Here is a 13988-nt window from a genome sequence, read left to right as displayed (position 1 = left end):
AGGGAAAGATCAGAGCTCTGTCTGCAGAATATGGGTGGGGATGGCTGGAGGCCCTGGCTTGGAGGTCCTGCACAATGAGGAGGAATGGATCGGGTCCCACTTTAAGAAGCAGCCTGGCCCTGTGCTGATAAAACAACTGTGCTGTGCTGGGGATTCCTTCCTAGTCAGTACTGTTTGGACTCTCCAAAGCTTGCAGACTGAAATGGCTGAGTTATCCAAATAACAAAGGTGGCATCCTTTTCTTCTCAGGGGCACTCTATTCCAAGAGAGATCAGAGCTCTCTCCATACAGTGAGGGCAGGCAGAGGTGGCTGGGGGCCCTGGCTGAGAGGTCCTGCCCAATGAGGAGGAATGGATCGGGGTCCCACTTAATGAAGCAGCCTGGTCATGTTTAGGTAAAGTAGCTGTGCTGTGCTGGGTGTTCCCTTCCTTGTCAAGACTGTTTGGATTCTCCGAAGCCCACAGGCTAGAATGACTGAGTTGTCCAAACAACTCAGTTTTTTGTAACCGGGTTTTCCAGGTTCTTGGCCTCCCCTGCCCCAGAAATGAGGGAAGAGGCCTGGAGGTGCAGTGGGCTTACCGTTTGTATAAATATTACAGACCCAAAGAGTTTTGCAGACAGCAATTTATTAGGCAGAGAGAGAGACGCAGGGAGAGAACTCTTATGCTGTTGTGGGAGGGGATTCCAGAGAGGGAAATCTGCACAGGTAGAGAGGGAGAGACAGCTCCTACATTGCCATGAGGCAGGGGATCTGAAGAAGGAGTCCGCACAGGTAAGGGGCAGTGGAGTTTTAACTGTGAAGTTATTCCCACCCCATTCATGTTCTTGTCCAATGAGAGGAGTTCTTTTAAACTTCCTCTGGGGTGATTGATTTTTGACTCTGATGCTGGATTGTCTGTTGGGCCCAGAACAGAGGAGCTTTCTCACAGAGCTTCTTGCAGGCTTTTTTTTTTTTTTTTTTAACAAAGGAGCACACCTGAAATTTTACCTAGCCCTTGAGGGAAAGTTAGACAAAGAAATCTAGGCTCCGGGAGAGGGAGGTGGATTGATTCACAGCTGCTATAGAAAAGCCAAAATATAGGGCAGGTTATTTGAAGAATATTATTTGTTTTTGTGTTTTACCAAATTAGTCCTCAGAGAAAAGGAGTTACTTAATGCTATATAGACTAAATGTTTATGTACCCTCAAATTCATATGTTGAAATCCTATCTTCCAAGGTGATGGCATTAGGAGACTGGGTCTTTAGGAGATGATTAGGTCATGAGGGGAGAAACCTGGACGAAACTTCATGAATGGGATTAGTGTCCTTATAAAAGAGACCCAGAGATCTCCCTCACCCCTTCTGCTCTGAAAGACACAACGAGAATACTGCCACTATGAATGAGGAAGCAGGTCCTCACCAGAGACTGAATCTGCTGGCACCTTGATATTGGAGTTCCCAACCTCCAGAACTGTGAGAAATAAATGTTCGTTGTTTATAAGGCACTCACTCTATCATATTCTGCTGTGGCAGCCCAAATGGACTAAGACACTTAATAACCAAGTCCTCTCCAAGACTCTTGTTTGATGGAAGTATTCTTCCAATTATTCTATTTTAATTACAAATTATTTAGGAAAGACAAATTAGCCTGAAAAGATGTCAATTAGAGCTATATTGGAAATCTTAAAAGGTCATCTAACTGAGCTAATAAAAGAGGCAAAGAATTTTAGTACAGATTTGGTAATTACTCTTCCATGTAGGACTTTCAAATTGCAGTGTTGAGATATGGATATAAACAAGATTATTAAGATCAGTTTTTTTATAAAGCAATTCATGTTTGCTTTGCAGAGATAACAAATGTATGTCTTATAGGACAATGAAAAACAATTTTTCTACTGTTTCACAATTGGCTACTTTGTTTTGGAATAAAATTCACAATTAAAGTATCATATGCCACTTCAAAGGTATTTTATCTTAAAAGTTGTTTTATCTCAAAATACTTCAAATTGGAAAAAATTAGATAGTTCAAATAGTGCCTCTTCCAACAATGAAGACTCCTATGTGAAGGTATCAGTGAAGAATTTAAGTAAAAATATTTCTGAAATGAGAAGAAATATTTCAAAATTGACACAGTTTCATAATATTATTCCAAATATTATTGTATAACCAGGTTCATATTAACTAGCTCAAGTAAACATTGACTATTTTGTTAACATCCATTATGCTCATATATTCAAGCTGACCAAAAAGCTTTTTTGAAACTAGAGAACCAGCTCATATTTAGGATTGCCTTTTAATCAGCATATATATTATTTAAAAGGATTAGCTTTCAGTAATTATCCTTGAGTTCAGATTCATAAATAGCATAGTCTGTGTTTATACTAAATTGCTTTCTTTTCCCTTTGTATTATTGTTTGAGAACTAATACACTAACACAGATTTTCATGGAGCAAATGCATCATCAATGTGGTTAATTTCTGAACGCAAGCAACCCAATACAGTACCATATACACAAAGGCCCATTTAACAAAGATTTCACTGAAGTAATTTGGTGGGTCTTACTTAATGCGCATCACAAAGGATTTATGGGATCTTTGGCAAAGAAGGGTTCCTTCTCAATCTGTGGGGTGATGACAGCTAGAAGAGTAAATGCTAGAAGGCCATGGTCAGAACTGCTATCTGGAAAGGACCAGATCTGCTCATTGTATTCTATTGGAAAAGAACAACAGTGCACCCACCTGTGAGAACTCAGGTCATACCATAAGCCCTCTGTGTATTAGCATTTTTATGCTGAACTAGATGATTATGCTTTTTATGCATTTTAATTAAAATATTGTTATATCTCTATTATAATGAAACTAGGGAAAATACAGTTTCTTTTCTTTTTCAATGTAATGTTAACATTTAAAATAAAAAATTGTATTTTGGCTCATAGGCAGTGACTATGTCTACATATTTTATTTGTCCAATTCTTTTTTTTTTTTTTTTTGAGATGGAGTCTTGCTCTGTTACCCAGGCTGGAGTCCAGTGGCATGATCTTGGCTCACTGCAACCTCCACCTTCCAGATTCAAGCAATTCTCCTGCTTCAGCCTCCTGAGTAACTGGGATTACAGACATGCACCACTACACCTGGCTAATTTTTCTGTATTTTTAGTAGAGACATGGTTTCACCATATTGGCCAGGCTGGTCTCCAACTCCTGACCTCAGGTGATCCACCTACCTTGGCCTCCCAAAGTGCTGGGATTGCAGGCATGAGCCACTGTGCCTAGCCAATTTGTCTAATTCTTGGCTTCTTGTTTCCTGGAACAATCATAAATGCACTATTATTCTTTCTCCACAGTGTCCAAAGTGTTAGGAATAGCAGATGGTCAGTAGCTTTCTGTGGAATGACAAAAGCAATTACTTATTTCTGAAAACAAAGGAAAGTATGTTTTCTATTTTCACTAAATGTGACTGGTGACTTACTAATTAAATTTCACTTAGATTTTCACTAAATGTGACTGGTGACTTACTAATTAAATTTCAGTTAGATCACATTATATAATAATTTATTATTCAAAATAAGTAGATATCATTATTCCTCTTTGAAATGAAGAATTAAATTGAAATTGAATAACTGTCCTGAATGAAGATGACTTTTCAAAAAGGCCAGACTAAGATCTCTTTAGAATTGGTATAAGTAACATGAATTAGTATGGCAGTTGATTAGGACAATTAAATAATGTTTCAGGATTAATTAGATATGACCTAGTCTTCCCAGCTATTCTGAATCTTAGTGATATTCTGCTGATACCATTTGTTGAAATATGCCACCCACTTCAACTCTTATTGGTCTCGCTGATAGACTGAGTACTGACAGCACTATTTAATTCTGTGTTATTACTCAACTGTGTCTAAGGTTTATAAGACTTTTGTGGAAATTATATAATTATCCTTCAAGCTCTGGGTAGCTGAATCTTTTACCTTATGGGAACATGCACTGTTGAACAATGAAAATATTTAAAAGGTGGTTAAAGTTTAATAAACTGCCCAGTCAATGAGATGAGTGTCTTTAGAGATAATTTCCCTTGCCAGATTTTAGAAGTAATATAAAATTTATTTTCAAATATTTATCTGCAAAGACTTTTCAGGTCCACTTACATCAAGGAGATACCATGGAAACTCCAAGAAAAATAGATTCAAATATTTGGAGGCTTCAGGGATTGTGTTGTTATTTGCTTTGGGGGCAAAGAAAAGCATTCTAGAAAAGGCACCAAATTACAAAAAGTAATGTGTTATCTAAATTTGCTTGGAAAAGAAAATAAAAAGGGTATTTCCTGCTGTTTTGATGATTATTTATCTTAATTGCATGGCCTTCTGGAATTCCAAGGCCATATTATAAACAAGGAGAATAGCTGATAAAACACATGTATTTGGGATAAACCACTGCTCAAAAATAAAGCTGATAGTATCTCTCTCACTTTTGTTTATAACAATGATTAGATGAACCTGCTTGTTATTGAATTTAACAAAAAAAAATCATGTTTACCTACTAATATCCAGAATAAGGGATACAAGATGGCTAAGACAGTCTGCCTCTGGCAATAGGGCAGTCAGGTTTTGTTTTTTGTTTTGTTTTTAAACTTTCCCGCAACCAAATACTTAGATACCAGATAAATTTCACAAAAGTTCATTTTAAGCGTGTAGTAGACATCACATAAGAGTAAGCGAATACCTAGGGATCTTACATAAAGAGGGGATTAAAGAGCTAGTCTAGCTCTGAAGCCTCCGCTGACCTAAAGGTATTTGATTAGTAAAAGCTAGAGCTTTGTTTCTTTAATTCTTCTTCTTCTTGTTCTATAGAATTGATTTATCAGTAAGCACCCTGAAAGTCTACATTTGTTTCAGTTTTCATGTTTACAGACAAAGAGCTTCTCTCCCTGATATTAGAATCTCCTTCAACTCCACCAGAGTTCCACATATGCTCAAGTGCAGAGGCTGGTTCATGGGACTCTGCCCATAGCTTCCCTCTGGACCCATAGGGATGAGGTCGTGGTTCCCCAAAGTAAATCTAAACAAGATATTCCTTGGAGATTTTTTTTGGTACATCTGTTGCTGGACTCTGTCATGGAAACTGATGGAAAACTCCTAGAGAGCTATAAATATTCAACAAAATATTTACATAGAAAGTAGCCAGTTTTCTTCCATTTGATAGCAATCTTCAAACATAAGTGCTGCCATATAAAAGGTGACATATACCCTTCACCAAACTATTGAAAAGAACTGAATTTGTATGGAACATTGCAAATTAAGATATGAGATGTGGGTTGTGCTAAATGGCTTTTAAGGAATAATCAGCTAATAGTCTAAGTCTTTTTCAAGGAAGATATGTGTTGGCCAAACACAGCTTAAACAGTTCTTCTGTAGGCCAATTTCAGAGTATTAATACATGTTCATACTCATGCATCAGCGCCAACTTCCTTTAACAATATAAGAAGATATATTTTTTAGGGTGCTAACCAAACACTTCAATTTAAGCAATGATATTTATTACTAAGGGTCAAACTGTACAATTTGTCTTATGACTATCACATCCACATGATCCTATTACACACCTCTTCCCAATTACTTTCATCATACACGAAATAGTTTTATTTTTGTTCTTTACCCAAAAATGCTATGAAAATACAACCTGACTTCACGTGGTTTTTAAATCACAATTCCTGATTTATTTCTATATTTAATATAAGATTTCCCAGTAGTTATTCCACTGTCAAAGACTTTAGTTCCTTTTAGTGACATGGCACCCACTGAAAACTGACTATTCCTATGCAAAAACACCTCAAATACAGTAAAAATAACCTTGAATTGTAATGACTGTTCTGGAACAAAAAGGAAAGACTTTTGGCCTGAACAAAGCTGATTTAGATTCCAGGCCTCAACAAACATTAGTACACTCAAAGGACTATACTCTTTTGCTCTGGGTAGAAAAGAAGAATAAAAACTGCAAACTCTCACCTGAGAATCTTTACTTGTTTATTTTCATTTTTATTTTTTTGAGACAGAGTCTTGCTCTGTTGCCCAGGCTGGAGTGCAGTGGTGTAATCTCTCCTCACTGCAACCTCCACCTCCTGGGTTCAAGCAATTCTCCTGCCTCAGCCTCCCAAGTAGCTGGGATTATAGGCATCCACTACCACGCCTGGCTAATTTTTGTATTTTTAGTAGAGACAAGGTTTCTCCATGTTGGCAAGGCTGATCTCAAATTCCTGACCTCAGGCCATCCACTCGCCTCAGCCTGCCTAAATGCTGGGATTACAGGCGTGAGCCACCACACCCCACCGGGATCCTCAATAATACCCCCTACTTGGATTTATGATTCAAATTATACCACCTGCAGCATCCAGGAAATCCTGAACATTTAAAAGAATGCCAGATTGGTAATATCTTGGAGTACCTGGTTAAAGCACCAAAAAATTGGAGATTTGAAATTATCAAATAGATAATAAAAAATAAATGTTATAGAAGCCAAGTGTCCATTTCAATGTGATTCCTCCAAAGGTGTCAAAAATATGAAGAGCTCATAGTCAAGGACCAGAAGGTTTCAGAAAGGAATCAAATGTGCAACTTCTAAAGCTTAAAACATTATCACTGAAATCAATTCAGTAGATGGGCTAAACAGCAGAACAGACACAGTCAAAGAGCAATTTATTGAAAGCAAAGACAGAACTGAAGAAATTACACATATAATAGAATAAAGAGGCAAAAAGACAGAAATCATAAAAGAGAGATTAAGAATCATGGAGGATAGAATAAGAAAATTTGATATAACTTGGAGTTCCTGAAAGAGAGCATGAATAGAAAGGGAAGAGACAATATTTCAAAATATAAGAGTTAAGCCACTGAATTTACAATGGTGAATTTTATGTTATGTGAATTTCCAGGATGGATTAAAGGCATGCATCCTTCAGACTCAGGAAGCACATCAAATCCCAAGTAGGATGAATAAAAAGAAATGTACTACTGAGACACCAGCTGGGGCAGCTAAGGGAGTGCTAGCATCACCCTTCCCCTCACCCCAGGCTGCATAGCTTGTAGCTCCGAAATAGACCCCTTCCTTTGCTTGAGGAGAGGAGAGGGAAGAGTGGGGCGGATTTTGTTTTGCATCTTGGATACCAGCTAAGCCATAGCAGGACAGGGCACCAGACAGAGTCATGAGGCCCTCGTTCGAGGCCCTAACTCCCAGACAACATTTCTAGGCAAACCGTGGGCCAGAAGGGAACTTGCTGCCTTGAACGAAAGGAGCTAGTCCTGGCAGCATTCATCACCTGCTAACTGAAGAGCCCTTGGTCCCTGAATAACTGACAACAATACCCAGATACTACATCAAGGGCCTTGGGTGAGCCTCGGAGATATGCTGGCTTCAAGCACCAGCGTGGGCACAGCAGGGAAGAGAGCAAGTGGGTTCTTGGGGTCCCCAATTCTAGGACTTGATTCTTGGAAGGCACTTCTAGAGCTGCTCTGGGCAAGAGGGAAGCCCACTGCCCTGAAGGGTGAGTCCCGAGCCAGGCAGCATTCACCACAGCTGACTTAGGAGCCCTTGGGCCTTAAGGAAACATTGGCTGGTAGTCTAATAGGACCCCTCATGGCCTGTGGTGATGGTGGCTACTGGGTGAGGCTACTCTGCCTTTGGAAAAGGGAAGGAAGAGTGGGAAGGACTGTGTCTTGTGGTTTGAGTGCCAGCTCAACCACAATACAGTAGAGTAGCAGGTAGACTTCCAAGGTTTTTGACTCTAGTCCCTGACTCCTGGATAGTACCTCTGAACCCACTTGGGGCTAAGGGACCTCAGTGCCCTGAAGGGAAGGACAAAGGCCTGGCAGGCTTTGCTACCTGCTGATTGGAGAGCCCCAGAGCCTCCAGTGAACACAGGCAGAAGCCAAGGAGTCATTACAGTAGGCTGTGGGTAAGACCCAGCTTCAGGTCTGACCCAGTGCAGTCATAGAGGGTATGGCCACAGGGGTGCTTGTGTCACTCAACCCTAGCTTTAGGTGGCTCAGAACAGAAAGAGAGAGAGAGAGAGAGAGAGAGAGAGAGAGACTCTGTTTGGGAGAAAGTAAGGAAAGAGAACAAGAGTCTCTGCCTGGTAATCCAGAGAATTATCCTGGATCTTGTCTAAGATCATCAAGATAGTACCTCTATGAGTCTATAAGAGCTATATTGTTACTGGGCTTGGGGAGCTCCCTAAAGTAGATACATGTTAGATCACAACACCCAAGTCCTTTCAAATAGGATGGAAACCCTTCCCAAAAGGATGGCTACAAATAAGCCTAGACACTGATGACTACAATAAATACCTAACTCTTTAACGGCCAGACACCAAAACCATCCAGGAAAACATGACCTTGCCAAATGAACTAAATAAGCCATCAGGGGCCAATCCTGGAGAAACAGATATGTGACCTTTCAAACAGAAAATTTAAAATAGCTATTTTGAGGAAACTCAAAGAAATTCAAGATAACAGAAAGAATTCAGAATTCCATCAGATAAATCTAACAAAGAGATTCAAATAATCAAAAACAATCAAACAGAAATTCTGGAGCTGAATAATGCAATTGGCATACTGAAGGATGTATCAGAACCCTTAAATAGCAGAATGGATCAAGCAGAATAAAGAATTAGTGAACTTGAAGACAGGCTATTTGAAAATACACAGTCAAAGGAGACAAAAGAAAAAAGAATAAAAAACAATGAAGCATGCCTATAGGCCTCTTTAAGGCCATTAACTCTTAGATTTGCCCTCTAGTGGCTAAAAATAAAAATCTAAAAATAGCCACAAATGGACAAATCTAAGAGCTACTGGCATTAAAGAGGTAGTACAGAAAGAGAAAGAAAGTTTATTCAAAGGGATAACAACAGAGGCCTTTTAAAACCTGTGGAAATATATCAATATCCAAGTACAAGAAGGTTATAGAACACCAAGCAGATTTAATCCAAAGCATACTACCTCAAGGCATTTACTAGTCAGACTCCCAAAGGTCAAGAATAAAGAAAGAATCCTAAAAGCAGCAAATGAAAGAAACACAAATAACATACAATGAAGCTCCAATACATCTGACAGCAGACTTTTCATCGGAAACCTTACAGGCCAAGAGAAAGAGGTAAAGTGCTAAAGGACAAAAACAACAACAACAACAACAACAACAAAAAAAAAAACTTTTAACCTAGAATAGTGTATCTGGTGAAAATATACTTAGACATGAAGGGGAAATAAAGATGTTCCCAGACAAAACAAAAGTTGAGGGATTTCATCAATACCAGACCTGTCCTACAATAAAGGCTAAAAAAAAGTACTTTAATTAGAAAGAAAAAAAATTAATGAGCAATAAATAATCACTTGAAGGTGTAAAACTCACTAGTAGTAGTAACTATACAAAGCTGGGGTGGCTGGCAAGATGGCTCATTAGGAACTCCTCTTATCTGTAGCTCCCAGTGAGATCAATGCAGAAGGCAGGTGATGTCTGCATTTCCAACTGAGGTACCCATCTCATCTCATTGGGACCAGTTAGACAGTGGGTGTAGCCCAAGGAGGGTGAGCAGAGGCAGGGTGGGGCATTGCCTCACCCAGGAAGCACAAGGTGTAGGGGAACTCCCTCCCCTAGCCAAGGGAAGCCATAAAGGACTGTGCCACGAGGAACTGTGCACTCTGACCCAAATACTATGCTTTTCCTATGGTATTCACTACCCAGAGACCAGGATATTTCACTGGGTGCCTACACCACCAGGGCCCTGTGTTTCAAGCACAAAACTGTGCAGCCATTTGGGCAGACACTGAGCTAGCTGCAGGAGTTTTTTTTTCATACCCCATTGGCATCTGGAACACCAGCGAGACAGAACAGTTCACTCCCCTGGAAAAGGGCTGAAGTCAGGGAGCCAAGTGATCTAGCTAGTGGATCGCACACCCACAGAGCCCAGCTAGCTAAGATCCACTGGCTTGAAATTCTCACTGCCATCACAGCAGTCTGAAATCAACTTGGGATGCTTGAGCTTGGTGGGGGCAGGGGTGTCTGCTGTTACTGAGGCTTGAGTAGATAGATGGTTTTCCCTTCACAATGTAAACAAAGCTGCCAGGAATTTCAAGCTGGGCGGAGCCCACTGAAGCTTGGCTAAGCCCTTGTAGCTAGACTGCCTCTCTAGATTCCTCTTCTCTGGGCAGGGCATCTCTGAAAGAAAGGCAGCAGCCCCAGTCAGGGACTTATAGATAAAACTCCCATCTCCCTGAGACAGAGAACCTAGAGGAAGGGAAAAATGTGGGCACAGCTTCAGCAGATGTAAACATTCCTACCTGCCAGCTCTGAAGATAGCAGCAAACCTCCCAACACAGTGCTCGAGCTCTGCTAAGAGATAGACTGCCTCTTCAAGTGGGTCCCTGACCCCCATGCCTCCTTACTGGGAGACACCTCCCAGCAGGGGTGGACAGACACCTCATACAGGAGAGCTCCAGCTGGCATCTGGTGGGTGCTCCTCTGGTGTGAAACTTTCAGAGGGAGCAGGCAGCAATCTTTGCTCTTTTGTAGCCTCTGCTGGTGACAACAAGGCAAATAGAGTCTGGAGTGGACCTCCAGCAAACTCCAGCAGACCTGCAGCAGAGAGTCCTGATTGTTAGAGGGAAAACTCCAAACAGAAAGGAAGAGCATCAACATCAACAAAAAGGACATTCACAGAGAAACTCTATACAAAGGTTACCAACATCAAAGACCAACATCATGGTAGATAAACCCATGAAGATGAGGAAAAACCAGCATTAAAAGACTGAAAATTCCAAAAATCAGAATGCTTCTTCTCTTCCAAAGGATAACAACTCCTCGTCAGCAAGAAAACAAAACTAGACATAGAATCAGTTTGATGAATTAACAGAAGTAGATTTCAAAAAATTCATAATAACAAACTCCTTCAAGCTAAGGGAACATGTTCTAACCCAATTCAAGGAAGCTAAGAACATTGAAAAAAGATTAGAGGAATAGCTAACTAGAATAACCAGTTTAGAGAAGAATATAAATGACCTGATGAAGCTGAAAAACACAGCACAAGAACTTTGTGAAGCATACACAAGTATCAATAGCTGAATCAATGAAGTGGAAGAAAGGATATCAGAGATTGAAGATCAACTTAATGAAATAAAGTGTAAAGACAAGATTAGAGTAAAAAGAATAAAAAGGAATGAAAAAATCCTCCAAGAAATATGGGACTATGTGAAAAGACCAAACCTACATGTGATTGATGTACCTGAAAGTGACTGGGAGAATGGAGCCAAGTTGGAAAACACTCTTCAGGATATTATCCAGGAGAACTTCCCAACCTAGAAAGACAAGCCAACATTCAAATTTAGGAAATGCAGAGAACACTACAAAGATACTCCTTGAGAAGAGGAACTCCAATACACATAATCATTGGATTTGCCAAGGTTGAAATGAAGGAAAAAAATTTTAAGGGCAGCCAGAAAGAAAGGTCAGGTTACCCACAAAGGGAAGCCCATCAGACTACCAGCAGATTTCTCAGCAGAAACCCTACAAGCCAGAAATGAGTGGGGGCCAATATTCAACATTTGTAAAAAAAAGAATTTTTTCAACCCAGAATTTCATATCCTGAAACTAAGCTTCACAAATGAAAGAGAAATAAAATTCTTTACAGACAAGCAAATGCTGAGAGATGTTGTCACCACCAGGCCTGCCTTACAAGAGCTCCTGAAGGAAGCACTAAATATAGAAAGGAAAAACCAGTACCAGGCACTGCAAAAACATACCAAATTGCAAACACCATTGATACTATGAAGAAACTGCATCAACTAATGGGCAAAATAACCAGCTAGCATCATAATGACAGGATCAAATTCACATATAACAGTATTAACCTTAAATGTAAACAGGCTAAATGTCCCAATTAAAGGACACAGACTGGCAAATTGGATAAAGAGTCAAGACCCATTGGTATGCTGTTTTCTGGAGACCTATCTCACCTGCAAAGACGCATACAGGCTCAAAATAAAGGGATGGAGGAATATTTACCAAGGAAAAAAAAATAGGTGGAAATCCTTGTCTCTGATAAAGCAGACTTTAAACCAACAAAGACCAAAAAAGTCAAAGAAACGCATTACATAACGGTAAAGGAATCAATGCAACAAGAAGAGCTAACTCTTCTAAATATATATGCACCAAATACGGAAGCATCCAGATTCAGAAAGCAAGTTCTTAGAGACCTACAAAGAGACTTAGACTCTCACACAGTAATAGTGGGAGACTTTAACACCCCACTGTCAATATTAGATCAACAAGACAGAAAATTAACAATATTCAGGACTTGAACTCAGCTCTGGACCAAGTGGATCTAACAGACATCTACAGAACTCTCTACTCCAAACACACAGAATATACATTCTCCTCAGTACCACATCACACTCGTTCTAACATCAACCACATAACTGGAAGTAAAACACTCCTCAGCAAATGCAAAAGAACAGAAATTATAACAGTCTCTCAGACCACGGTGTAATCATATTAGTAGTCAGGATTAAGAAACTCACTCAAAACCACACAACTACATGGAAACTGAATAGGCTGTTCCTGAATGACTACTGGATAAATAACAAAATTAAGGTAGAACTAAATAAGTTCTTTGAAACCAATGAGAACAAAGACACAACTTACCAGAATCTCTGGGACACAGCTAAAGCAGTGTTTAGAGGGAAATTTATAGCACTAAATGCCCACAGGAGAAAGAAGGAAAGATCTAAAATCGACATCCTAACATCACAATTGAAAGAACTAAAGAAGCAAGAGCAAAGAAATTCAAAAGCTAGCAGAAGACAAGAAATAACTAAGATCAGTGCAGAACTGAAAGAGAAAGAGACATGAAAAATCTTCAAAAAATCAATGAATCCAGGAGCTGGATTTTTTTAAAAGATTAACAAAATAGACCACTAGCTAGACTAATAAAGAAGAAAAGAGAGAGGAATCAAATAGACAAAATAAAAAATGATAAAGGGGATATCAGCATTGATTCCACAGAAATACAAACTACCATCAGAGAATACTAGAAACACCTCTATGCAAATAAACTAGAAAATCAAGAAGAAATGGATAAATTCCTGGACACATACATCTTCCCAAGACTAAACAGGAAGAAGTCAAATCCCTGAATAGATCAATAACAGTTTCTGAAATTGAGGAAGTAATTAATAACCTATCAACCAATAAAAAGCCCTGGACCACACAGATTCACAGCCAAATTCTACCAGAAGTACATAGAGGAGTTGGTACCATTCCTTCTGAAACTATTCCAAACCATAGAAAAAGAGAAACTCCTCCTTAACTCATTTTATGAGGCCAGCATCATCTTAATACTGAAACCTGACAGAGACACACACACAAAAAAAGAAAATGTCAGGCCAATATCCCTGATGAACACTGATGCAAAAATCCTCTATAAAATACTGGCAAACCTAATCCAGCAGCACATCAAAAGGCTTACCTACCATGATCATGTCGGCTTCATTCCTGGGATGCAAGGCTGGTTCAACATATGCAAATCAATAAACATAATACATCACATAAGAACCAATGACAAAAACCACATGATTATCTCAATCAATGCAGAAAAGGGGCTTCGATAAATTTCACCACCCCTTCATGATAAAAAACTCTCAGTGAACTAGGTATGATGGAATATATCTCAAAATAATAAGAGCTATTTATGACAAACCCACAGCCAATATCATACTGAATGGGCGAAAGCTGGGAGCATTCCCTTTGAAAACTGGCACAAGAGAAGAATGTCCTCTCTCACCACTCCTATTCAACATAGTATTGGAAGTTCTGACCAGGGCAATCAGGCAACCAAAAGAAAGAAAGAGCATTCAAATAGGAAGAGAGGCAGTCAAATTGTCTCTGTTTGCAGATGACATGACTGTATATTTAGAAAACCCCATCGTCTCAGCCCAAAATCTCCTTAAGCTGATAAGCAACTTCAGCAAAG

At 39.5% G+C, this 13988-nt stretch overlaps 1 protein-coding gene across 1 annotated transcript in view; it reads right to left on the bottom strand.

The window, feature by feature from the left end:
• Positions 1-3207: 3207 nt before the first annotated feature.
• Positions 3208-13988, bottom strand: part of LOC108310819 — a 45774-nt gene continuing 34993 nt past the window's right edge. The window contains exons 6-7 of the mRNA XM_037741801.1: positions 10449-10597; positions 3208-3361 (exon numbers count right to left, since the gene is read on the bottom strand). Of these exons, the coding sequence (XP_037597729.1) occupies positions 3248-3361; positions 10449-10597 (263 nt within the window). The 3' untranslated portion in view covers positions 3208-3247. The remainder of the gene's footprint in view (positions 3362-10448; positions 10598-13988) is intronic.

The sequence above is a fragment of the Cebus imitator genome, unplaced genomic scaffold, assembly GCF_001604975.1.
Source record: "Cebus imitator isolate Cc_AM_T3 unplaced genomic scaffold, Cebus_imitator-1.0 Scaffold108, whole genome shotgun sequence".
In the NCBI taxonomy this organism is placed as follows: domain Eukaryota; kingdom Metazoa; phylum Chordata; class Mammalia; order Primates; family Cebidae; genus Cebus; species Cebus imitator.
Note: the sequence above shows the minus strand (reverse complement) of the source record. Positions and strands in the feature narration are given on the sequence as shown.